The 23,031-nt window shown below is 55.8% G+C and overlaps 1 protein-coding gene across 1 annotated transcript; it reads right to left on the reverse strand.

Annotated features, from left to right (window-relative positions):
- Positions 1 to 3,780: 3,780 nt before the first annotated feature.
- FTCD (formimidoyltransferase cyclodeaminase) lies at positions 3,781 to 21,255 on the reverse strand. Its single transcript, XM_045776959.2, has 14 exons — positions 21,141 to 21,255; positions 20,200 to 20,383; positions 19,486 to 19,614; positions 18,594 to 18,682; positions 18,279 to 18,458; positions 17,120 to 17,257; positions 16,878 to 17,009; positions 10,652 to 10,713; positions 10,114 to 10,243; positions 9,859 to 10,020; positions 6,370 to 6,413; positions 6,004 to 6,142; positions 4,938 to 5,033; positions 3,781 to 4,009 (listed from the first exon to the last, which is right to left on the reverse strand). Exons 1-14 carry the CDS (start codon positions 21,192 to 21,194, stop codon positions 3,923 to 3,925), a joined length of 1,626 nt encoding a protein of 541 aa, XP_045632915.1. The 5' UTR covers positions 21,195 to 21,255; the 3' UTR covers positions 3,781 to 3,922.
- Between the last annotated feature and the right edge of the window lie 1,776 nt (positions 21,256 to 23,031).

Below are 23,031 nucleotides of genomic sequence, written 5' to 3' on the forward strand. Positions count from 1 at the left end.
CTGAGAAGAATGCTGTTGGATCAGTGAAGTCCCCCTCTATCCCCAGACTAAGCCAAAGTGCTTTGAAAATGTTTGTTGGGGGAAGGAGTTAAGATGATAAAGGAGTAGGGGACCCTAATTTTGTCTGGTCCCTGGAATCCAGCTAGATAGTTTTCAAATCATTCTGAACACCCGCAGAATCAGTGGGAGATCTGAGAAAAGAATGGCTGCAGTTCTACAACTAGGAAAGCGACCCCTTTCTGGAAGGTGCGGAAAGCTTCCAGGGCGCAAACAGTGCCACGGAGAGCAATCCGGAGCCGCTTACACGGAGCCCAGCCCCCTGCAGGGGAAGCGCGATTCCACCTGGGGAAGGGCACCTGAGAATCCGCGTAACAGGCCCCTCCCCCAGAAGACCAGTAGGAACTGCGAACACCAAGTTCACAGTCACACAGAACTGCAACTTCAGCTCTTGGGGAACACGGGATATAGCATTTGTGGTTTTCTCATTCTTGAGTCTTTCAGTTTTATTTTTTCAGTCATTTTCCTATTTTATCAATTCTTCTAATTCTTTTTTAATTGTTATGTATATGTTATATATAATATTTTTTATTTTTGGTTTCCTTTCATTGTATTTTTTTAAATATATACATCAGTTTTTCTTTCTTTCCTATTTTGGGATCTAGTTTCTTTTAACAAACAGACCAAAATACACCCAGGATCTAGTTTATGGTTTCATTCTGTTTTAGTTTTTGCTTGATTTTTTCTTACATTGTTTTGTTTCTGGTTTGTTTTGTTTGTATTTTTCCAGTGGTGTTGTTGCTATTTTTGTCTTTTCTCTGTCTTTCATCTGTCCTTTTCTGTACATAATGACAAGACAGAGAAACTCACCCCACAAGAAAGGAGGCAGTACTCACAGCCAGGGATTTCATCAATATGGATATAAGTAAGATGTCAGAATTCAAAACAACAATTATGAAGATACTAGCTGGACTTGAATAAAGCACAGAAGAGAAATTACTGGAGAAATAAATAAACTAAAATCTAATCAGACCAAAAATTAAAACTCTATTACTGAGATGCAATAAAAAACGGGGGCTCTAACTGCTGGGATAAATGAGGCAGAAGAGAGTCAATGACATAGAAGACAAAATGATGGAGAATAAGGAAGCTGAGAAAAAGAGAGATAAACAACTGCTGTATCATGAGGGGAGAATTCAAGAGATCAGTGATATCATAAAGTGAAATAATATTTGAATAATAGGGGTCCCAGAAGAGAAGGAAAGAGAGGGGGGGCAGAAGGCTTATTTGAACAAATTGTAGCTGAGAACTTCCCTGATCTGGAGAAGGAAACAGGCATTCAAGTCCAGGAGGCACAGAGAACCCTCCTCAGAACCAATAAAAATAGGTCAACACCCCAACATATAATAGTGACACTTGCAAATGTCAGAGACAAAGCGAAAATCCTGAAAGCAGCTTGCAACAAGATGTTTGTAACCTACAAGGGTAGAAACATTAGACCAGCAGCAGACCTATCCACAGAGACCTGGCAGGCCAGAAAGGACTGGCATGATATATTCAGGATGCTAAATGAGAAAAATATGCAGCCAAGAATACTTTATCCAACTAGGATGTCATTCAAGATAGAGAGATAAAGAGCTTCCAGGACAAACAGAAACTAAAGGAATTTAGGATCACTAAACCAGCCCTGCAAGAAATATTAAAGGAGATCGTTTGAGCAAAGAGAGAGCCCAAAAGGAACAAAGACCAGAAAGAAACAGAGAAAATCTATAGAAACAGTGACTTTACGGGCAAAACAATGGCACTAAATTCATATCTTTCAATAGTTATTCTGAATATAAATGAGCTAAATGCCCTAATAAAAAGACACAGGGTATCAGATTGGATTTAAAAAAAAAAGCAAGAGCCATCCATATGCTATCTGCAAGAGACTCATTTTAGACCTAAAGAAACCTCCAAATTTAAATCGAGAGGGTGGAAAACCATTTATCATGCTAATGGAGATCAAAAGAAAGCTGGGGTAGCAATCCTTATATCAGACAAATTAGATTTTAAACCAAAACTGTAATAAGAGATGAGGAAGGACATTGTATCATAATTAAAGGATCTGTCCAACAAGAAGATCTAACAATTGTAAATATTTGTGCCCCTAACATGAGAGCAGCCAATTATATAAACCTATTAATAACAAAATTAAATAAGCACATTGATAATAATACAATAGTAGTAGGGGACTTAACCCCCCCTCACCGCAATGGACATATCATCAAAGCAGAAGATCAACGAAGAAACAAGGGCTTTGAATGACACACTGGACCAGATGGGCTCTGAGGTCAGCCATCTGCCATGCTTGCTTCTGCCAGATGGACCAACAGGAAACCGGGGGTCCCATCACCATAGAGCAGGATCGAGGGAGTCAGGGGGTTTGTGTGATGGGAGAGGGTCACCCAGGACATGATCTCATGGTTGTGCTGTTGGTCATGGTTTCTGAATGTTTCTTACATTTCACAGTGAAATGCTTAGGAAAATACGGGGAATGGAGGAGTGAATGAAAGCCATTTGAGTAGGAGTCTCTCTAAACACAGATAAGAAAGTGGCTCTTGCTAAAAGTAGAACAGAAACCCGGCACATAACCCGCTCTCTGTACGCGGTGTAGGAAGAATTCGGGACGTACATCCACACGTGTCTGTGTTCGCTTACCTAAGCATGAAGTGGGTATGAAACAGAAGGCAGTGACGTCCCGAGGAGGGTGCGAAGGGGGCCTGGCGGGGATGGGTGGCGAGGCCTCCCCGTGGAACCTGCGTCACTCTGGCTTGGGAGCACCTAGTGCGTTGCCTATTTTGGGAGATGAACTGGGAACACCTCAGCCTGTGGCTGGCGGTGGCACAGCCCTCCTGGGGTCCCACCTGCACTCACTCGAGGCTCGGAGCCCCCAGGGTGGCGTCCCCTTGGGGAACATGGCCGCCGGCGCACAGCCCCTCAGGGGCCCCCACCCGGGCCAGACCACAGCGGCCTCGTGCACACCGCGGTTCTGCTGTCCTCCTCCACCTGGAGCTCCCACGCAGGACCCCATAGCCGTCCCTCAGCCACCGCGGTCACACTTGGCTCAGCAGCATCTGAAGCTGGGGCTGTCTGCCGGGGGCTCTCCACCACACCCCCTCCCTGTCCCTTGCCACCAGGCCCTGTGGGGGGTGCGTAGAAGGCAGAGGGGCTGTGGGCTGGGAGATGGGGGAGCTGTCCTCCTGGGACCCCCCTTGCTGGGCCTCGGCCCCCTGAGCTTCCACTGTCCATCCCTTCTGGGACCCCCAGGTCTGATGCTTTGTCACCTCCCAGCCAGGTCAGGGGAACTCGACACCTCCCCACAAATTCCTGGCACCCTCTCCCTCTTCATCCTCACCTGCCTGTCCCCCCCCCCCCCCACGGCACCAGGGGCCACAGCTCTCCCGCCGCTTCAGGAAGTACCGGCCTCACCTCCTTCCTGAGACATGACAGGGGAGACCTGCCATCTGGCGGGGAGTTCTGTCCCGTGCATGAGCCCAGGGCCACCAAGCCGCAGGTGCCCTGCCCTGAGCCCCAGCTGCTCCCAGTGACCTGGGGCCCGGCTCAGGCTGCAGTGGCATCTCACATGCGTCTGTGGAGCCCCGGAGCCAGCACATCACCTCACACTGTGCCCCCATTTCCTCTGACCACCTCTGCCCATGCTCACTCATCTCGGGTCCCCCGTCCCTGCCCACTTAGCTCGGCCTGTCCCTTCTTCCAGCCCCAAACACACTACACAGGCACTGGTGGGTCATGATTTTACTAAAAGCTGCCCCTGACCCCCCCCCCGCCCACTCTGGGCCCCACGGGGACCCCGTCTGGAGGCTGCCAGGAAGGGGGAGGGGCACCGAGGGCTGCAGAGTCCACGCAGTCTCCCCACGCGCCGTCACTCCTGCCGGGCCTCCAGGCGCTCCAGCACCAGTGTTGCCTGGGTCTTGGCTTCCTGCAGGAGGCTGGAGATACGCTGGCGGGTCTGACAGACATAGGCCCAGGCGTCAGTCTGCACCTGAAGCCCATCCCCACCAGCCCAGGACCCCCGCCACCTCCCTGTGCCCTCCGGCCATGCTTCCTGGCCTGTCCTCTCTGGGGTGATCCCAAGCCCCCGACCTGGGGACCCCCAACTCCTCGCAGGCCTCTCAGCAAGAATGGGAGGGTCCCTCTGTCTGCCCTGAGATGTGGGCCAGGCCCAGGCCCCCCACTCTCCTGGTCTTCCCATGTTAGCCACAACCGCAGAGGGCAGGGCTGTGTCCCCGAGCCCAGAGGGGGTTCATGCAGCCCATCCTCTAAGTCAACATCCACGTGGTCACATGGTGGACGGTGACTTCCCTCAAGAGCCAAGCTCAGCCCCTGGAAAGGCCTTTGTTCTGGGCTGCGAGTTCGTGTTTAGATTATCACAAAACTACAGAGACAGATGGGGTGGTATCTGGGGCTGGGGGTGGGGGAACGGGGTCTTCTAATGGGTGGGGGCTTCCTTTGGAGCACCGAGGATCGTCGTTCTGGATCGTGACTGCGCACAACGCCCTGAGACCTACACTTTGAAACGACGAGCTGTATGCTCTTCAAATTTACATCGACAGCAGTACAAGAAATTACAGCAAATGCTGAAGCTAAGATCATTTCGTAGGTTGGCGACTGTTTTTTGAGGCCCCGCGCTGAGCATGGGGGCTCCCATCCCGTGGCTCCCCAGCCCCCAGCCAGAGCCCCACAGGAGGGCAGGTGGAGGTATGGATGACGCCCGGCCCCCTGCCTCCAGGGCCCCCAGAGAGGACACCGGCCACCGCGGAGGCCGGAGGGACATCTCAGCAGATGGACACTCCCCCAGACCCGCATCGCAGAGCAACGGCCCCAAGGGTAACCTCCGGGTCCCGCTGCGGGGCCTGCCCCGGGACCCTCCCGCGCACCTGGTCCTTAAACGCGTCGTCTGCGACGTCTTTCAGGTTGATGAGCACGTTGAAATACGCACCAAACGTGCCCGTCTCCAGGGCCTTGGCCGCCACCTGCAACAGGCGCCAGGAGTGGAGCTGGCAGTCCGTGACCCGGGCAGACGGCGGGCTCACCCTGCCCACTCCACCAGCCAGGGCCGCCGCTGGGGGCCCTCACATCTCATTGGTACCGATGGCGCACTGAGCGCCCCGGGGGTCCCCAGGGGGCCAGGGCCAGCCTGCGTGCAGAGGCCCGGCAGTGGACGTGCAGAAGGGCAGGCTCCGGCCCGGCCCCTCCAGAGACAGAGACGACAACCACAGCCTGATTCCCTCCACCTCTGAGCACAGAAGATGAGGCCCTGAGTGATGTGAGGCCTCCCGGCGTGCCAGCTTCAGGCCGGGCCTACCGCCGATGCTCCCGGGTCACCTCCTGGCTTCCCACATGTGGGCTGTGGGGTGGGGAGAGCAGGTGGGAGCGCAGGCCCGGGGACGAACCCAGAGTGGCAGGAGTGACTTGTGTCCCGACAGCTCACAGCTGCCTCCCAGGGAGGGAGGGGACGGTTGTCCAGAGCCACAGGACCAGGCACTGAAAACAGGTGTCTTTCTTGTCAAGGCCTAGGCTGCGGTACTCAGGATGGGCTGAGAGAGCTCCGCGCCCACTCCGGTCCCCGACCCGGAGCCCTCCACACTCGGGCTGAGGGCAGCGTGACGTGTGCACATCTGTGAGCTGGTGTAGGGGTTTTCCGAAGGGCACGGGGCCACAAGAAGGAGGGAAGAGGACAGAACAAGGGAGCGGGAGGCGATGGGGTGGCCAGGAGGGTCTGGGGACCCGGGTTAGGGGTGGACTCGAGATACAGCTGCATTTCTGCCCCCTGCAGCAGAAGCTTAAACGAAACCCTTACTTCCCACTCTTAAAACAGGATAAACAAATGGGCTCTGCTGGCTGAGACTGGCCAGGACCCCCTGTGAAGCGCTCTTGTCCCACGACCCTCCACGCTGCTCCCCCTGCAGCAGGAGCCAAGGGACCCTACTGCCCGCCCCATACCTGCAGGTCCGACCGGCAGGCCAGGTTCGCACACTGTGCCAGCTCCTGCAGGGCCGGCCACAGCGAGGCCACCGTCTCTGCTAGAGCCAGGGGCACGGCCACCGCCTGCCGCAGCCCCTCCTGCAGGGCCGCCGCACGCCTGAATCCGAGGGAGTCGATGGTCAGAGCCCAGGACACCCAGGGGCCACCTGGACTGCCCCCCCCCAGCTCCACCCCAGCAGACCGAACCCGGGGCGGGGGGCAACAGGGACGTTGTTCTTCCATCACAAACACCCCCCCATAGGGTGGGTTAAATGGCTCCAAGGTCAAGCCCTGGGTGTCCACGGTCTGGGGTGGTGCCTCCCCCACGGCCACTGCGGCACTCACCTGTCCCCTTCCTCAGGTGTGTTCTTGGGCAGCTTTGTTGCTTCCTGCCAGAAGAGATCCCAGAACCCGTGGGGTGAGCAGTGGCCATACCCCGGGGCCACATGGAGAGTCTGGGCGGTGTCCACACCACCACCCCCGGGGTCAGCGTTTCTGCAGGGCGCGGACGCACCTTCGAGCAGCCCTTCTGCCAGGGGCCAAGGTTTCCACACCAGGCTCCAGGGGACTGGGGGGACGCCCTCAGGGGCTGGGGGTCCCCTCACACAGCATGGGCTCCAGTCACTGCTTGTGACACACAACACACTGCTGGGTCTCGGGCTCAGGTGTGTGTCCTCCACCCCCTCCCGCCTGAACCAGCTCAGGCCCTGCCCTGCTTGCCTGCAAGGGCCAAGGGCCTGGCCGGGTGGGGAATGTGTCCATTCTGCATTTGACTAAATCTCTGTCCAAAAGTCGACGCCTCTGTCAGCGTGCCTTAGAGCAAGGGAGCCCTGGCCCCGCCCGGAACCCACCAGGCCAGCACCCCAACAGCTCCTACTGGTGGACAAAACCATCCCGAGTCTCCCAGGGGCTGCCTGGGCCTCTGGGGCGATGCACACCTCCCTCCAGTCTCCCGCGTGCAGCCCCACAGTGGTCCTCAAAATGCGGGGCATTAGTCCTGTCCCCGTGAGCCCGGGCGCTCGGGGTGGGGAACTCCCGGGGGAACTGGGCTGGTTTCAGTCAGGCCTGTCCTTCCCACGGTCACGGCTGCGTCCAGCAGCGGATGCCCGCCCACGTGGAGGCAGGCGATCGCGAGCTTTGCTCTTCCCCCATCTGGAAATCACTTCTGCGTTCGGCACAAGATGAGGATGCTTCCTTTTTCAGATCTCCCTCTTCTTGTCGCCCCCAGGGAGGGAGCGTAAAGCACTGCGTTCCCCTCGTGCATGTGACTTTCGACAGCGCGTCTCCGAGTCGCATTTTAGGCTCTGAAGCAGACACCTTTGCCCATCATCTTTCTTCTCTCCCCTGCCTTCTGATTAGATTTTTGTTTTTCTACTTCCCTCCAGTTGTTTTCTACTCAATCGCCTTATTTCTAATCTCCGGTGGTTAGCCTTAAATGTTCTGCATTTATACTTGAACCTGATGCTTCCCCGTAAACGCCTCTCCATGTGTGAAGGTCATCAGAGCAGGGGAGTCTGGGAAGTGCCGCGGGAGCAGCTCGGTAAGCTCGCGCGGGGCGACCCCGTAAACCGTGACACGACCACCATGGGAAGAGCTGGGAGACTCTGGGTTCAGGGACGGAACACTCAAAGCCGCCGGGTCAGGAACCAGCACGACCACCGCGGGAAGCAGCCGGCCCGCGGCCTGAGTGTAGCCAGCAGTAAGGGAGGTCTGAGAGGGCGGGGAGCCTTGCGCTTCTGGAAGGCACACGACACCGCTGTGCGAAGTACGAGAAACGCCCCTTGCCACGCACAGTGAGAGGCACCGGCCAAGGCAGCACGGAGACACAGACCACAGTGTGACTGCCACGCCCATGGCGTGGAGCCCCGGGAAGGAGCCCTCAGATTTGCACCACGGAGCCACATCCACACAGCCTCCCAAGGGCCACTTGGCTGCACTCACGTTGGGCAGCAAGTCCTTCTACAAATCACCCCCACAGGCCGCCCACTGCATGCCCGGTGACGGACGCCCGACGCCAGCAGCATCCCAGGTGCAAAGGGGCCTACGTCCTCCAGTGGGGCTGGCCAAAGTGCTGTGACCAAGACGTCTACACAATCAGACGGTCCCCACTTACACAGGTTCAGATTTTTTGACTCCGTGGTGGTGCAAAAGCAACACGCGCTCAGAACCGTGCTTGGAATTGGGATGTGGGTCTTCGCCCCGGCTAGCGATACGCGGTCCTGTGCTGAGGCTGGGCAGCCCCGCAGGCACACAGCCGTTCCGTCGGTCACTCTGGGTACGGTGTTCGGTCAGTTACAGAGCTGTTCGACCCTCTCTCATAAGACAGGCCGTGTGCGAGTCCACACCCAGCTGGAGGCGAACGAAGTGTTCTCGGCAGCTGAAGGCCGGCCAGCTGGACTGCGATGTGCCGAAGGCTGGCTGTGCTAGATACGGTGCTTTCAAGTGACGATGGGTTTATCGGTCGTAACCACCTAAGTCGGGGCAGATCTGTACTGGCAGCTGGGGGCGTGAGGTCTCCATGCACCATTATAGGAAGATCTCTAATAGAACTCAAGTGACGAGCCCAAGAGGCAAACTAAGAACATATATGACGCCATTTGTGTAAGAAATGGGAGAGAAAGAAGAACTTGATCTACACCCATATAAACAAACATCTCCGGACGCTTGCCCTAAAATCGTGCCTGTGGGGGGCATGCAGGGCTGTGGTGGGGGGTCGGGCACAGGGACTGCTCATCTGCAATCCTCCTGTCTTTGTGAATTCTGAACCACCTGAAGGTTTTACCTACTTTAAATAGCAAATAAATGAAATTTAAGTCTAAAAGCACACATGGAAAAAGGTGACCAAGGTCTATACCTCCCTCCCAGAGGACATGAACTTTAGTCCCAGATGGTAACTTCTTTAGGCGAGACTCTGGTTCTTCCCGTCTGGATACAGCCTTCACTCGGGGCGTGCGCGGCGTGCCCTGGAGGTCACTGGTGGTCATCTGTGCCCTGACTTCCTTTCAGCGCAGTCTGGCCCGCGAGACAGCTCTGTCCCAAAGCCTGTGGGGCGGCTGGTGACTGTGAGCTCACGCGTCTCCCGGGTCCTTCCCCCATGAACTGCTCTGGGACACAGACGCACAGCGGGGCTTGGTCCTGGACTCACGTCTCGGGTCTTCCTGCGAGTGCTCCAACCCCTGCCCCGGGGTCTGAGCTACGTACGCCCCTTCTCTGTCGTCCACCGCCTGACACACAGACTCCCTCTTGGGAGGGTGAGCAGATCCCGACCTGACCAGCCTGCCACAGCATGTGGAAGAGTTGCCGGCTCTCCCTGTGGTCCTCTCTTTGTCTCGTGGTTGCAACGTCTTCCCCAGCCTCTGAGACCATCAATCACTGGCTCTTCTTTTAGGATTTCTGCTGCCCACCCGTCCTGGGATGTGAGCTCTTCTTTGGGGACCTCGCCTTCCACCAGCATCTGTAGGTCTGGGTGCTGACCCAGCTGCGGGACTCAGAGGGCAGCTGGGGCAGGGGCGCTGAGCCTGGGCGGACCCTCTCTCCGTCCCACCCCACCCTGCCGCTGCTGTGGATGGAGTGCCAGGTCACGCCTGGGCCAAATGCTCAGAACCGCTGAACTAAGCCTTGCGCGGTCAGGGGAGGGGGGTCAATAGCAGCCAGACCACTCTCCCCTCCCTCCCGCCTCCCCTGTTCTCCAGACACCTGTGCTTCCAACAGCCCCCACCCTCCCTGCAAGTTCTCTGTGACCCTGGGGGAGCTCTCTCTCCGTAGGACGCCTCCCTCTGTCACTGACCCCACTCAGGGCTTCCACAGGCTGGGGTGGTCCCGCCGAGCACTCACCAGGTAGGCCTGGAAGGCCCGGGCATCAGCGTCCACCAGCTGAGTCAGCGCGGCCGAGGCCGCGTGGAAGGGCGGGATCAGGCGCCGCATGGTTGCGTCCAGGTGCTCAAACTGGCGCCGCCCGTAGGTCATCAGGCCGACCATGGAGGCCAGTGCGGCACCCTGGGCAAGAGATGTGCTGTGCATGTGACTCGGGACCCCAGGCCAGGCGCCCTTGGCCCTGTCCTCACCCCTTGCCTCTCGCCTCGCACTCACCATGGCTGCACTGGCCGCTGCCACGGAGCCGCCCCCCGGGGCTGGAGAGCGGGCGCCCACCTCACGGACAAAGGCACACAGGGGCTTGTCCACCAGGCTCTGCTGAGGCCCACCATCAGGGACCAGGTACCTGTGGGGAGGGGTTGGCTCAGTGAGGCTCCAGGGGGGGAGGGGGCCAGGAACAGGGGATGGGGCTTTTGGGGACAGGGAATGGAGGGCAGGGTCCAGAGTCACTACTGCCAGGCTGTGAGGGCAGGGCTGACTCAGACCTTGATCCCTGACCCCAGGCCTCTCCCCATACACCCCCTCCCAACATAGGGTAGGGGACACAGTCCTAGTGTGCTGAGTGGCCATGACCACACAGAAGCCCCCATGACCATACGGTGGGACCTTGTTAGGGTCTCACTATATCCCCCCAACTAGCCCCCAGCTTCATGGCTGGCACAGACACCCTGGTGTTTACTGATGAATAAATGACCACACAGAAGGCTCTAGAAGAATCGAGGCAGGTTTCTGTGGGGGCAGGGGAGGTGCTCACTCGATGATCCGCTCCTTAGGGTTGAAAGGGGACAGAGAGTCCAGGCCCAGCCGGTTCACCACCTAGAAGAAGGGGCTGGTGATGATGAGCCACCTGGGCCCCCCCCACACAGGGCAAGCCACTGAATGGTGGGGTCCCACGTGAGCTCACGGTGGCACCCTTGCTCTGACCCACCTCTATATGGGGAGCCAAGCATAGCTGGCCGCATGCCCACCCACCACGAGCTTGTGACCGCTGGCTTCCAGGAAAGCCCCCAGCCCAGAGCAGACCCCCCACAGACTCCCTGTCACATCCACCCACCATCTTCCCCTACAGAGAAACTGACCCAGAGAGAGGAGGGGCCCTCGTTCTAAGCCACATGCGTCCCACAGACAACACCACACACGTGAGCCCATCACTGAAAGGAACCCACAAAACTACCCCTTTGGACAAGATTCCTAATTCTTCAGGAGTCAGTACTCACAACTTTTAAAGCCCGGGAGCTGCCTGATTGACCTAAACATAAGATTTGTTCTATGAGGCAAAATGGATTTTACCTAAATTCAAAATAAAGTTGGCACAATCTCCATTTAAGATTAGAATTCTTTCCACCAAAAAAATATTCAAAACACTTTATGGTGCTAATGCCAGTGGCGCAGTCCGGCGCATTCTGAGCCCAGAAGGCTGACATTTTCTACAGAAATGGAAAGTGACATGGGCTCCTTGACAGAAACCAGCCCGCAGAGTCCCGGGGGCGAGGGCAGCCAGGAGGTCTCCCCAAGGACATGGAGAAGGGTAAGAGTGCCTCCTGAGAGCCTTCAGCAAGCAAAAAAGCAAAGCCCTCCTGGCACAGAAGACCTCAGAAAGACAAACAGAAATTTCGACATGAATTTAAGTGCCTGGCTGAGCTGGCAGAAAGTAAAGGCGCTCATTCGAGGCCAGAAACGACCAGACAGGGCACCAGAGAGGCCTGCTCACCCTAATGCTGGGTCCGCCCGGGGACATCTGAGAGCCTCTGGCAGCCCCTCATGGAAGGGAGGTCTCAAGTCCTGAAAAGCGAGGGTCAGAACAGAGGCCCCGCAAGGTGACCTCTCCAAGGATGAACCAGGATTTAAAACAAAAACAAAAAACACTGAAGGATGTAATTGGGCTACTTCTCCGTCTCTGCCTTCCCTTTGGTGAAGCAGGAAAAACCATTCCTGGGAATTCTAACCACAAACCACGCTGAGGGGGTATGGGCCACGGTCCACATAGAACTCTCTACCTGTGTAGTTCCAAAGCTCCAAGCGAAAGACTGACCCTGGGGGGCCCTTTGTGATCACATACCTGAGACCTAACAGAAGCAAATCCCAACTTTAAACCCAGCTGTCCAAGAACTACCACGGATAAAGTTGCAAACAATATGCACACACAGTCGAAAATCACAAAACACACGAAGCAGCAAGTCGCCATGAGAAAGTCAACAGACGCAGCAACTTGCAAAATCAGACCTTCAAAGCCTGCAGATATCAGAACCTTCAGATAAAGAATATAAAACAACATGTTAAGAAATAGAGGAGAACATCAAACACGTTAATAAGGAATAAATAAGTGTGGGAGAGATGAAAGCATTTTCTTTTTTTTCTTTTTCTCAGTATGGTCCTGGCACAAAAACAGACATAGATCAATGGAACAGAACGGAGAACCCAGAAACGGACCTTCAACTCTATGGTCAACTGATCTTCGACAAAGCAGGAAAGAATATCCAATGGAAAAGACAGTCTCTTCAATAAATGGTGCTGGGAAAACTGGACAGCCACATGTAGTAGAATGAAACTGGACCATTCTCTGACACCATACACAAAGATAAACTCAAAATGGATGAAAGATCTAAATGTGAGACAGGAAACCATCAAAATCCTAGAGGAGAACACAGGCAGCAACCTCTTTGACATCGGCCGCAGCACTTCTTGCTAGACATGTCTCCAAAGGCAAGGGAAACAAAGGCAAAAGTGAACTACTGGGACTGCATCAAGATAAACAACTTCTGCACAGCAAACGAAACAGTCGACAAAACCAAAAGACAGCCGACAGAATGGGAGAAGGTATTTGCAAATGTCTTATCAGATAAAGAGCTAGTATCCAAAATCTATAAAGAACTTATCAAACTCAACACCCAAAGAACAAATAATCCAGTCAAGAAATGGGCAGAAGACATGAACAGACATTTCCCCGAAGAAGATGTACAAATGGCCAACAGACACATGAAAAAATGCTCCACATCACTCAGCATCAGGGAAATACAAATCCAAACCACAATGAGATACCACCTCACGCCTGTCAGAATGGCTAAAATTAATAAATCAAGAAACGACCGATGTTGGTGAGGATGCGGAGAAAGGGGAGCCCTCGTGCACTGTTGGTGCGAATGCAAGCTGGAGCAGCCACTCCGGAGAACAGTAGGGAGGTGCCTCAAAAAGTTTAAAATAGAGCTCCCCTTCAACCCAGCAATCACACTACTAGGTATTTACCCTAAAACTACAAATGGAGTGATCTGAAGGGGCACCTGCAGCCCAGCGTTCACAGCAGCAACGTCCACAACAGCCAAACTGTGCAAAGAGTCCAGCTGTCCATCAACAGATGACTGGATAAAGAAGATGTGGTTCATATATACAACGGACTATTACTCAGCCATCAGAGAGGATGAAATCTTGCCATTTGCAATGACGTGGATGGAACTAGAGAGTATTATGCTAAGTGAAATAAGTCAATCAGAGAAAGACAAATACCATATGATTTCACTCATATGTGGAATTTAAGAAACAAAACAGATGAACATAGGGGAAGGGAAGGAGAAATAAAGTAAGATGAAAATAGGGAGACAAACTATAAGAGACTCTTAATCATAGGAAACTGAGGGCTGCTGGAGGAGAGAGGTGGGGGGATGGGGTAACTGGGTGACGGACATTAAGGAGGGCACGGGATGAAAGGAGCCCTAGATGTTATACGCATCTGATGAATCACTAAATTCTACCCCTGAAACTAATAATACAGTATGTGTTAACTAAATTGAATTTAACTAACTTAGTATGTTAATATGTTAACTAACTGAATTTAAATAAAGAATTAGAAAAAAAACACGTATCTGTAAAGACAATGCATTGAAACTAGTTAAGGCATTTTTAAATATTTGTAACATAGATAAAAATATGCATTGGTTCATACTTGTATACATGTTAAATTTTGTGAATAAATTCTGTTTCCTTAGGGGGGAAGAGATGAAAGCATTTTCTTAAAGAAAGGGTAAGGTTAGAAAACCATTACTGGCTGCTAAAACTTATGGCTGGAATTTCAAGAGGAACAGGGTGTTTACACATCCTTACAGTACCTCCCACAGAGCACTCAGCACAAAAGGGAAAATCGGAAACACTGCAGTGAATAACTGCTCCTTGACACGAGGACCCCCGGCAACAGACGGGGGCGCCTGACCCCGCGCTCTGAGGACGGCACATCCCGCCCGCCGTGATCCCACCAGGAGCCCACAACCCTGGTACGGGAGATGCTGTGCAAAACAATTTCCTGTACTTTTGAACTATGTCAAGGTCATGGAAGGGCAAGAGCACAAGGAGCTGCCCCCGATTAAAGGTGATAAAAGACATGGCGGTAAAGGACTGTCACCTGGTTCGGACCCTGGGTGAGGGGTAAGTAGCTATAATGGGGACTACGGAGACGTTGGTGTAATTTGATTATGGTCTGCAAATTAGATGCTAGAACTGCATTAATGTCGAATTTCCTGATTTTGACCATTGTACTAGGGTTGTGCAAGAGATATGTCCTTGTTCTTAAGAAATAAAACCGGAATAAATTCGAGGTAAAATGGTACAATGTCTTTAACCTACTCTGAAGTAGTCCAAAAAAAAATACACACACATATATGTGACTATATGACTATGCATGGATACAGAGGGGGAATGACGCAGCAATGGGCTGAGTGCAAACAACTGGGGAATCTGGGGCTCGTGAGGGGTCCTTGCTCCGTTCCTACAGCTCTGCTGTGAGTGGGGGCTGACATCAACATAAAACAATTCACAAAATTTTGTAACAGCTAGAAAGAGAACGGACCTGGCCATAAACTCTATGAGCAGCTTAGAAGCCAGGTTGGAGAAAACCACATGAATACAAGGGGAAGAAGTTACTGAACCTCCAGGACGAAGAAGGAGTTCTTCAGGCATCAGGGAGCACAACAGGTCCCTGGAGATTAGGGAGATAACCAGGCAGACTTAGACCTCCCCACGGGACGTTTGATTCCAGAAGATGGTAAAGACACGTCTGCGGGAGCGCCTGGGTGGCTCCGTGGGTTAAGTGTCTGCCTTCAGCTCAGGTCATGACCTCAGGGTCCTGGGATCAAGCCCTGCATCAGGCTCCCTGCTCAGTGGGGCTCTGCTTCTCCCTCTTCCTCTGCTGCTCCCCCTGCTTGTGCCCACACGTGCTCTCTCTGTCAAATAAATAAATAAAATCTTAAAAAAAAAAAAAGATACGTTTGCAATATTCTCAGGTGAAAACAAGTGACTTGGAATTTTGGTTGTCCAACAATGTTGAAAGAATAAATTCACAGAAAGACATGGCCAAACACGCCATATGAGTAAAGCACCATGAGTAAAGCATCATGAGCCTTTCTTCAAAAACTCTGCTTGACCGTGAGATTCAGGCAACGAACAGACAAGGAGAAACAGAGATGACCTCGCCTACGTACGGAGCTCAGGTTAAATATCTGTGGGTATTTAAGACGTGTGGAACATTTACAGAAGGTAAATGCCATAAATTTGACAATGTGAAAAGAGCGATACAACAATTTAAATCTAGAGCAGAGATGACCACCTACAGGTGCGCACTAATATTCTTGTCTGTCTTCACCAAGAGTCAACAGACACTGTCGAACATTGATGAAGAGTGAAAGAACTTAAATTCTTTATAATTTAACCACCTAGGACTAATAGATGAATTCAGCAAGGAAGCAGGATACGAAGTCAACACACAAAAGTCAGTGCATTTCTATACACTAACGATGAGCACTCTGAAAAAGATATTGCAAAAACATTTCCATTTACAACAGCATCAAAAAGGGTAAAATAGTTAGGACTTAATTAACTTAACCAAGGAGGTAAAAGATGTGTACAATAAAAACTACAAAACTTTGAAAAAAAAAATTAAAGAAAATATAAATAAACAGAAAGCCCATGTTCATGGATTAGAATACTTCTGTTAAGATGGCCGTATTCCCCAAAGCAACACACAGAATCAGTGCAGTCCTTATCAGAACCTTAATGGCATTTTTTGCAGACACAGAGAAACCCATCCTGGGTTATGATGGCTGCATAACATTATGATGCACTTGATATTGTCAACTGTATACCTAAAAGATGGTTAAGATTCCAATTGTGTATTTTACTACAAAAGAAAAAATTGAAAGAACCCCCCACCCCCACTAAAAACTACTGTAACTCAAAAAAAAAAAAATCAGGAAATAAAGAAGGAAGAAAAGATGTGAGCAAATGCTAAGTAGATTTATTTTCTCACTTCCATAGCAGGCTGTCAGTGTACTGATAAAAATCAATAAATCAAATCATGTATTTGAAAATTTGGGTAAACTTTTAAAATGAATAAATCAAAAACAGGGGTAAGTATATTAAGTTATAGAGGTAATCACCAGAATACCTAAAACACAGACTCTTCCATTAAAACTGGAAGGAACGACGCCCAACACCCCATAGGCCTGCAAACAGGACAAAGGGTCAAGATGTATTTGCTGAATCAGGAGATACAAACCCAACTGCCAGAGACAAACACACGCAGAGAAACCCACTCGTGCGCTCGCCGTGCGGAATTCGGCTGCAGTTGTCACCTGGGACAATGGCAGCAGCTTCTACACGACCCTTCGCTGCTCCTGGGTGGGTCCACGCACCCGCATCCCGCAGCGGGCACGGGGCTGACGCGGGAGCGCACGCGCCTCCGCCACCCCCGGGCGCCTCCAGCACAGACCCCAGAAGGGAGGGGGGACGTGCTGTGCCCCCTCCCCAAGGGGTTCGTGCAAGACTGAACACCCAGAGCACAGAGAAAACTCCCACAGTTCCCCGTATGACAGAGTGTGATGTCATCCAAGCACAGACAGCAAGAGGAGGAGGAGTGGGGCCCAGCCCGGCGGACGGGGTGCCCCAGGCCTGCTCCTAGAGCGTCATTTGTCCCCACCCTCGCTGGGAGCCCAGCCCACCAGCCTGATGCGGTGCTCCTCCTCCAGGATGAACAGCTTCTCCTTCTCGCAGTAGAAGGCGGCAGCGTCCAGGAGGGCCTTCAGCGGCACCAAGCCCACCAGCTGCGACCCCACCACTGGCAGGCTCAGCTCCTGCGGAGGTCCAGCGGCATCATGTCCAGGGGAGCTGGACTTGAGATGCCCTGAAGGGTGTCCTGGGGACCCGCCCCGCTTACCTGAGGGACTTCACCCCAGCCGCTCACCTGGGCTTCTCTGCAGGTCTCCTCGTAGACTGTATGCAGTGCTGTGACCTCAAAGTCCAAGAGGTTTGTGGACACTTGGGCCAGGTTCTTCTCATCCAGGTACCAGCCAATGCCCTGAACCTTTTTCAGGCGTCCTGGCTGCAAACAAAAAGTCTTTCCCAGCTCAGGCCCTGCCCATCCTCTCTTGCCTCCTGTACTGAAAGCCACTTGTACAGCGCCCCCCCGCCCCCGCCGGCTAAGCTGGCAGGAGGGCTCCCTCCCTCCACAGATGCCATGGCCTGCGGATCCGTGGTGCTGCCTGGACGGCGGGTTGGCGGCCCTCCTCACACACCAGAGCTCTGAGCCAGCTGGGGAGGGCCCCGCCTACCACAGGGAAACTGAGGCCCCCGCCCACGGCACCAGGCTCAGGCCAGCATTCCGCCCACACCATGTGCTGGGGTCTCGCCTGGGGCCACCCCCCCCACCCCTACACTCCTGTGCGTGGTCCCTGCCATCCCTCCCTCGCCCCAGAGGCTGGCTCCCCACTCCTCACTCCTTAGGGTGGTTCAGTCCACCTGAGGACGGACCTCTGAGCTCCAAATTCAGCAGGAACGAAAAGGATTTGGGGTTTGCCCGGCTTGCATGGTCGTGCCTACACACTGCTGCCTGTGCCAGGCTCCTGGGGCCTCAGCTGTGTGGGGGCACCCAGGTCTCTAGGGCTGGGGAGCCGACAGGTGGGCAAGATGTCACCCTTCACCTCCTTCACCAAGTGCCTCTGTGTCTGTGGGTCCAAATCACACTCCCTGCAAGATTGGCGCTCAAACTGGGGGGCAGCTGCTGTGGCAGACATGGTGGGTCAGGGTGCCCAGGGCACCTGGGGGTGTGCGGGGGGCTGGAGTTACCTGGGGGCTCTGGGGCTCCGAAGCAGCTGTTGCCCCAGATGTATGACTCTAGCAACAGCTATACCCCTGCCTGCTGCCACGGAAACGCCTTTTAAGCGAGCGCCCCCCAACGTCAAACACTGGAACCCCACCGGCCTCGTCCACTTGTCATGGACACCAAGGCTGGGCTGGTCAGCAGGTCCACACCACGGCGCCACCCCACCTCTGAGGCTCTCCCTGAGCCCCTCAGGATTCCGCGGGGAGAGTGCCACGGCCCATGGGGACGGCAGGCTGCTCACCTTGTCCTTCCCACGCCCCTGCTCCCGAATGTTGAGGGCGATGCGGTGGGCCTGCTCCTTGGTGCTGACCAGGTTGATGTTAAACGCAATGAGGAACTTCCGTGCCCCCGTGGCCGTGGCCCCCCAGCTGGGGACAAAGGAGCTGGGGCCAAAGTCGGGCGCCCACTCGGCCTGCTTGAGCTGTGGGGAGACTCACCCTAGGCTGTGGTGTCCCCCACAGGAGAGACGCCCCTCCAAGATCAGGGAAGGAGGAGGGCACCCACCCCTGCAGAGTGCAGCCCTCCACCCGGCCCGCCCTGGTGAGGAGACACGCACCTTCTCACGGAGGGCCTCGTACTCCCCAGCCCGGATGGCCGGCAGGGTCCGGCGACTGGCCGTCTGGGCCGCCTCCCCATAGAGGTACACTGCAAGGGAGCCGGCTGGTCAGGGTCCCCGCCGGTGGGCAGCCCGGAACCCCCACTCCTGGAGGAGAAATGAGGCAGGACGCTTCTGCCAGCCTCAGCCTGGGGGACCAACTTGCCTTTCCCTCGGCTCCCATCTCCCTCTGCCTCGTGGGATGGGTGTGGGTGGTCACTATGGACACTCCGTTTGGGCCAGGACCCCCCCCCTCTGCCCACCCAGGGACAGGGCAGGCCCCCCCGCTGCTCCCCCCGCACAGATGTCCCCGAGATAGGAGCAGACGCTCAGGATGGAAGCAGGCTCACCTTTCTTTCTAAAGTGTATTTTCATTGTACAGTGAATATGACCACAAATTAAGAAACACAGAGAAAAGGAAACAAAGTCACCACAAACTCCCAATGTCTCCACGACAACGGTGACAGCCTGGCGCACACCGCGGGTACCCGCAGGGCGTGGGTTTGGGCCCTGCCCTCACGCATCCCTCTGCCTGAGCCCGAGCCCCGCGTGCGCCCGGCGTTCTGGAGACCCCTGCACAGGCTGCTTCCCGCTTGTCTCCGTTTGTCTCACGTGAATAATTTCTTGATTTGGTTAATTCCCCAAGCGAGATTATTCTATTAGGCAGCACGGACTTGACTTTACGGAGCAGCCGAGCAGCGTCCACTGCGGGGCAGCGCGTGGGAGCCACTGCCCCCCCCCAGCAGTGGCCCGCAGCCCCCCTTCCGTGTGCAGAGTACCTGAGGGAGCTGCAGTGCAGCGGGGGGACCTGCAGGGGGCGCCCCTGCCAGGGCGTCCCTCTCCGGGCACTCACCTGGCACACCGAGCTCCTCCGCCAGCCGCTGGCCGAAGGCCTGGGCACAGAGCACACACTCATCCATGCTGACGCCCCTCACAGGGATGAAGGGGCACACGTCCAGGGCGCCCATCCGAGGGTGCTCCCCTGCAGAGAGAGGGGGCTGGGCAAGGGTGGCCGGGGGGCCCAGGCGTGGGCATGGGCTCAGCGGGCTCGTGGACCCCGCGCTGCCAAGCTGAGCATTCAGAGCCCGCCACCCCCCGCCCTCCCCCCGCAGCTTAGAGCGTCCTTCCCAAACCCTGACGGCCCCTCCCCCAGGGAGCTCTGGCTTCGAGATCGGCTTTCTAAGTCTCTACAGTTGCAATCACCTGAGAATTCCCTCCACATGGGAGTAGCCAGGGCCCCTGCCCTCTTGACCTGCTCCCGGCGTGTCCACCAACCTTTGACCTGCCTGCCACAGCAGATGTGTTTGGTTTTGCGGGCTGCTGACAGGCCGGTTTCCGAGTCTTTGCTCCCTGGCCCCCCAGCCCCCAGGCCTGCACGGGATGCCTGAGCCTCACTGCCCGTCGCTCCTGGGAACCCCTGAAACATGGAAGAGGTCTCCACCGGCCTTAGCCTGGCACCGCAGCCTCGGTGGGCTGCGCCTGAGACCCTTCAGGGGGCTCTGGGGTCCTCCCAGGGCAAGCCTGCGGGCCAGGCAGCCCCCACACCCTGTGCGCGAGGAACCCTCACCTTTGTGCTGGCTCATATCGATGAGCTGGAAGGCAGCCCGGGCGGCATTGAGGGCCCCCTCCACCACGTCCTTGGGCTGCCCTACGAACGTGTATACAGTGCGGTTGGTGGAGGGGCCAGCGTCCACGTCCAGCAGCACGCAGCCCGGGGTCTGCGCCACGGCGCGGGAGATGGCGTCAATCACCTGGGGACGAAAGCCCGACCCCGTGCCTCGGTTTCCCCACTTGGAAGAAGGAGCAGGAGCTTCAGAGGTGGCCATGCGTCTCCTGCTGCCCCCAACCACCACCCAAACGTGGGCCTAAAGGGCCGGTCCTGACCATTTGGGAATTCCTCAGAGAGCGAAAACCCAGGGAGGCCCATCACTGAGCTGTGGTCGCCAAGAAAAGGAAGCAGGCGGCACCCTCCAGGGGAATCTGAGGCAGGAATCAGAACCCGGGTGGAGGGACTGTGGGGCTCCAAGAAGGTGACCTATAGGCCAGGGTCACGGAGGGTCAGGGCTCTGGCCCCCCACGTGGTCCCTAGTGGGACCATCTGCACTAGGGGAGGGGCATGAAGGGTCCGGAAACTTCTGAGGCAGCAGGACAGCCCTGTGGTTGGGAGCAGGGGCTCCGTGGCCCCCAGTAGCCTGAACCAGATCCATACACCTCAGTGTCCCCCTAGGTAACATGCGCATAAGAGCAGAGCCCACCTGAGAAGGTTTGGGGACCTTTCAACAGCCTTGCGGCCCAGACCCGGGGCCAGGACCCCTGCCTGACTACGCATCCCGCTGCCTCTTCCTCACCCCTGGCCAGCCGCTCTGAGTCCCTGCGCTCATGGGGCACCTCGCTCTGGGCTGACGACGGGAAGTGGTTCCATTTTAGAGAAGATACTCCCCGACCCCACACGAAGCACACCCCCTTCCCCTTGCCCCGAGCCCCTTGCCCAGCCTCTCTGCACCTCACCTCCTGGTTGTTCCCCTCTGAGAAGTTGGGAACACATTCCACCAGCTGGGACATGGTCTGGGCCTTGATCCTGGCGCTCCTCTCACCGGGCACACGCAGGGGAGGAGGGACACTGCCCTCCGGTGCCTGGTGGGGCCTTTATCCACCCGCCAGGGCCCTCCCACGGCAGCCGGGCTGCTGATTAACCACCAGCCATGGCCAGGAGGGACCAGCTATGGTCCCTGTGCAAACACGGAGCACAACAGGAAGGGGGCCGGACCTCTGTGAGCCAGACAATGGAGGAGGGGGGATCCTCCCACCCGGCCAGGGGCCAGCTCGCCTGAAAGCAGCCATGTGACCAAGACCCTCAGGGGGAAAACGTCCTCCCGTCCTCCCCGGATGAAGGACTCAGATCAGCCCAGGCTCCAATTCCAGCCTGGCCCGGGGCCTTCTGGTGGTTGTTCCTATGACCCTCCAGGTGACCCTCCAGTGACCTTCCAGTGACCCTCCATGTGACCCTCCATGTGTGACCCTCCAGTGACCCTCCATGTGACCCTCCATGTGTGACCCTCCAGTGACCCTCCAGTGACCCTCCAGTGACCCTCCATGTGACCCTCCAGTGACCCTCCAGGTGACCCGCTGAATTTCTTCATGTTGACTTCTGAGCTTCAGGCAGCAGGAAGACGAAAGAGTTGTGTGGCAGACCCCATCGGTGGCCCTGGCTCTTAGCAGAGGTCAGCGCAGCCTGGTCATGCCGGAGAGTGGGGGGAGGGGTCAAGTCTGTGTGGTGCGTGGATGCCCCTGCAGGACAAGTGGTCACAGTGAAGCCCCAGCTGCCCCAGCTGCTGGCTGCTCTTCCCCGAGGCCAGAGGCTCCTCACGAAGGGGTGATGTGCCCAGGCCAGCAGCCCAGGGCCCTGCACCCAGAGAGCCCAGCTGGGTCAGCACCGTCGTGAATGGGGTGGGCATTTCCAGTCCGCAAGGCTTCCTATCACGTGGCTACCCCAGCAGTGCATGGACACCTCGACCCTGAGGTTCAACTCTGCCCCGCCTCTCAGGGCACTCTTAGCCCCCTGCAGGGCCCTCCCAGAGCAGACCAAACCCCATCTGTCATCCTCCAGGCACAGGCACCCACACAGCCATAGCAGTGCAGGGGCGGCCACAGGGCCCAGGTGAGCAGACGCCCAATCTCTTGGACCCCCAGCTGTGTGGGCCTTGGGACCCCACCCCTCCAGCCGCCACCCCCGGAGCAGCCGGACAAGCCCAGAGACCCTCGGAGGCTGGGGGCAGCCAGGTCCTCTCCAGCCAGCTCCCCTGGGAGAACATGAGGACAGCTATGCCACTTCTAGGTCCCACAAGGGGTGGGGGAGCCTGGGCAGGACCTGGCAGACAGCAAAGACCCAACAAAAGCATCCTTCCAAACCCGGGTCCTAACACCAAGGCTCACCCACCGAGAGCTTGCATGCCAGCGGTGCCCAGAAGTGCCCACCAGCCCTTCCTCCAACAGATATAGCCCCGGCGCCGAATTTGTGCACCCTCCACAGGTCCCCACGGGGGCTGAGTCCCTCAGCTGGGGGCTGCTGTCCAGTGGCTGGAAGGGGAGGATGGCATCAGTCATGGACTGAATGGTGCCCAGCCCCGAAATCCTATGTGGAAGCCCTGACTCCCAGCACGTCAGAACGCAGCTATATTTGGAGACAGGATCTATAAAAGAGTAATAAAGTTAAAATTATGTCTGTCATAGGGTGACCCTAATCTCTGACTGGTGTCCTTACGGTGAGAGGAAATCAGGACACAGACATGCACGGGGACAAGCATGTGAGGCCACAGGGAGAAGACGGCATCCACACGCCCGGGAGAAAGGCCTCGGGAGACGCCAGCCCTGTGAACGCCTGGACCTGGGGCGGCCAGCC

This window comes from Ursus americanus, chromosome 4, assembly GCF_024610735.1.
Source record: "Ursus americanus isolate L20-20 chromosome 4, mUrsAme1.1.p, whole genome shotgun sequence".
Classification (NCBI taxonomy): Eukaryota; Metazoa; Chordata; class Mammalia; order Carnivora; family Ursidae; genus Ursus; species Ursus americanus.

Coding starts and splice junctions, on each gene's coding strand:
- FTCD (XM_045776959.2), bottom strand. CDS start 21,194: ATGTCCCAGCTGGTGGAATGTGTTCCCAACTTCTCAGAGGGGAACAAC. Junction 19,615..20,199: donor CGATATGAGCCAGCACAAAG/GTGAGGGTTCCT, acceptor CTCTCTCTGCAG/GGGAGCACCCTCGGATGGGC. Junction 4,010..4,937: donor ACGACGCGTTTAAGGACCAG/GTGCGCGGGAGG, acceptor TATGTCTGTCAG/ACCCGCCAGCGTATCTCCAG.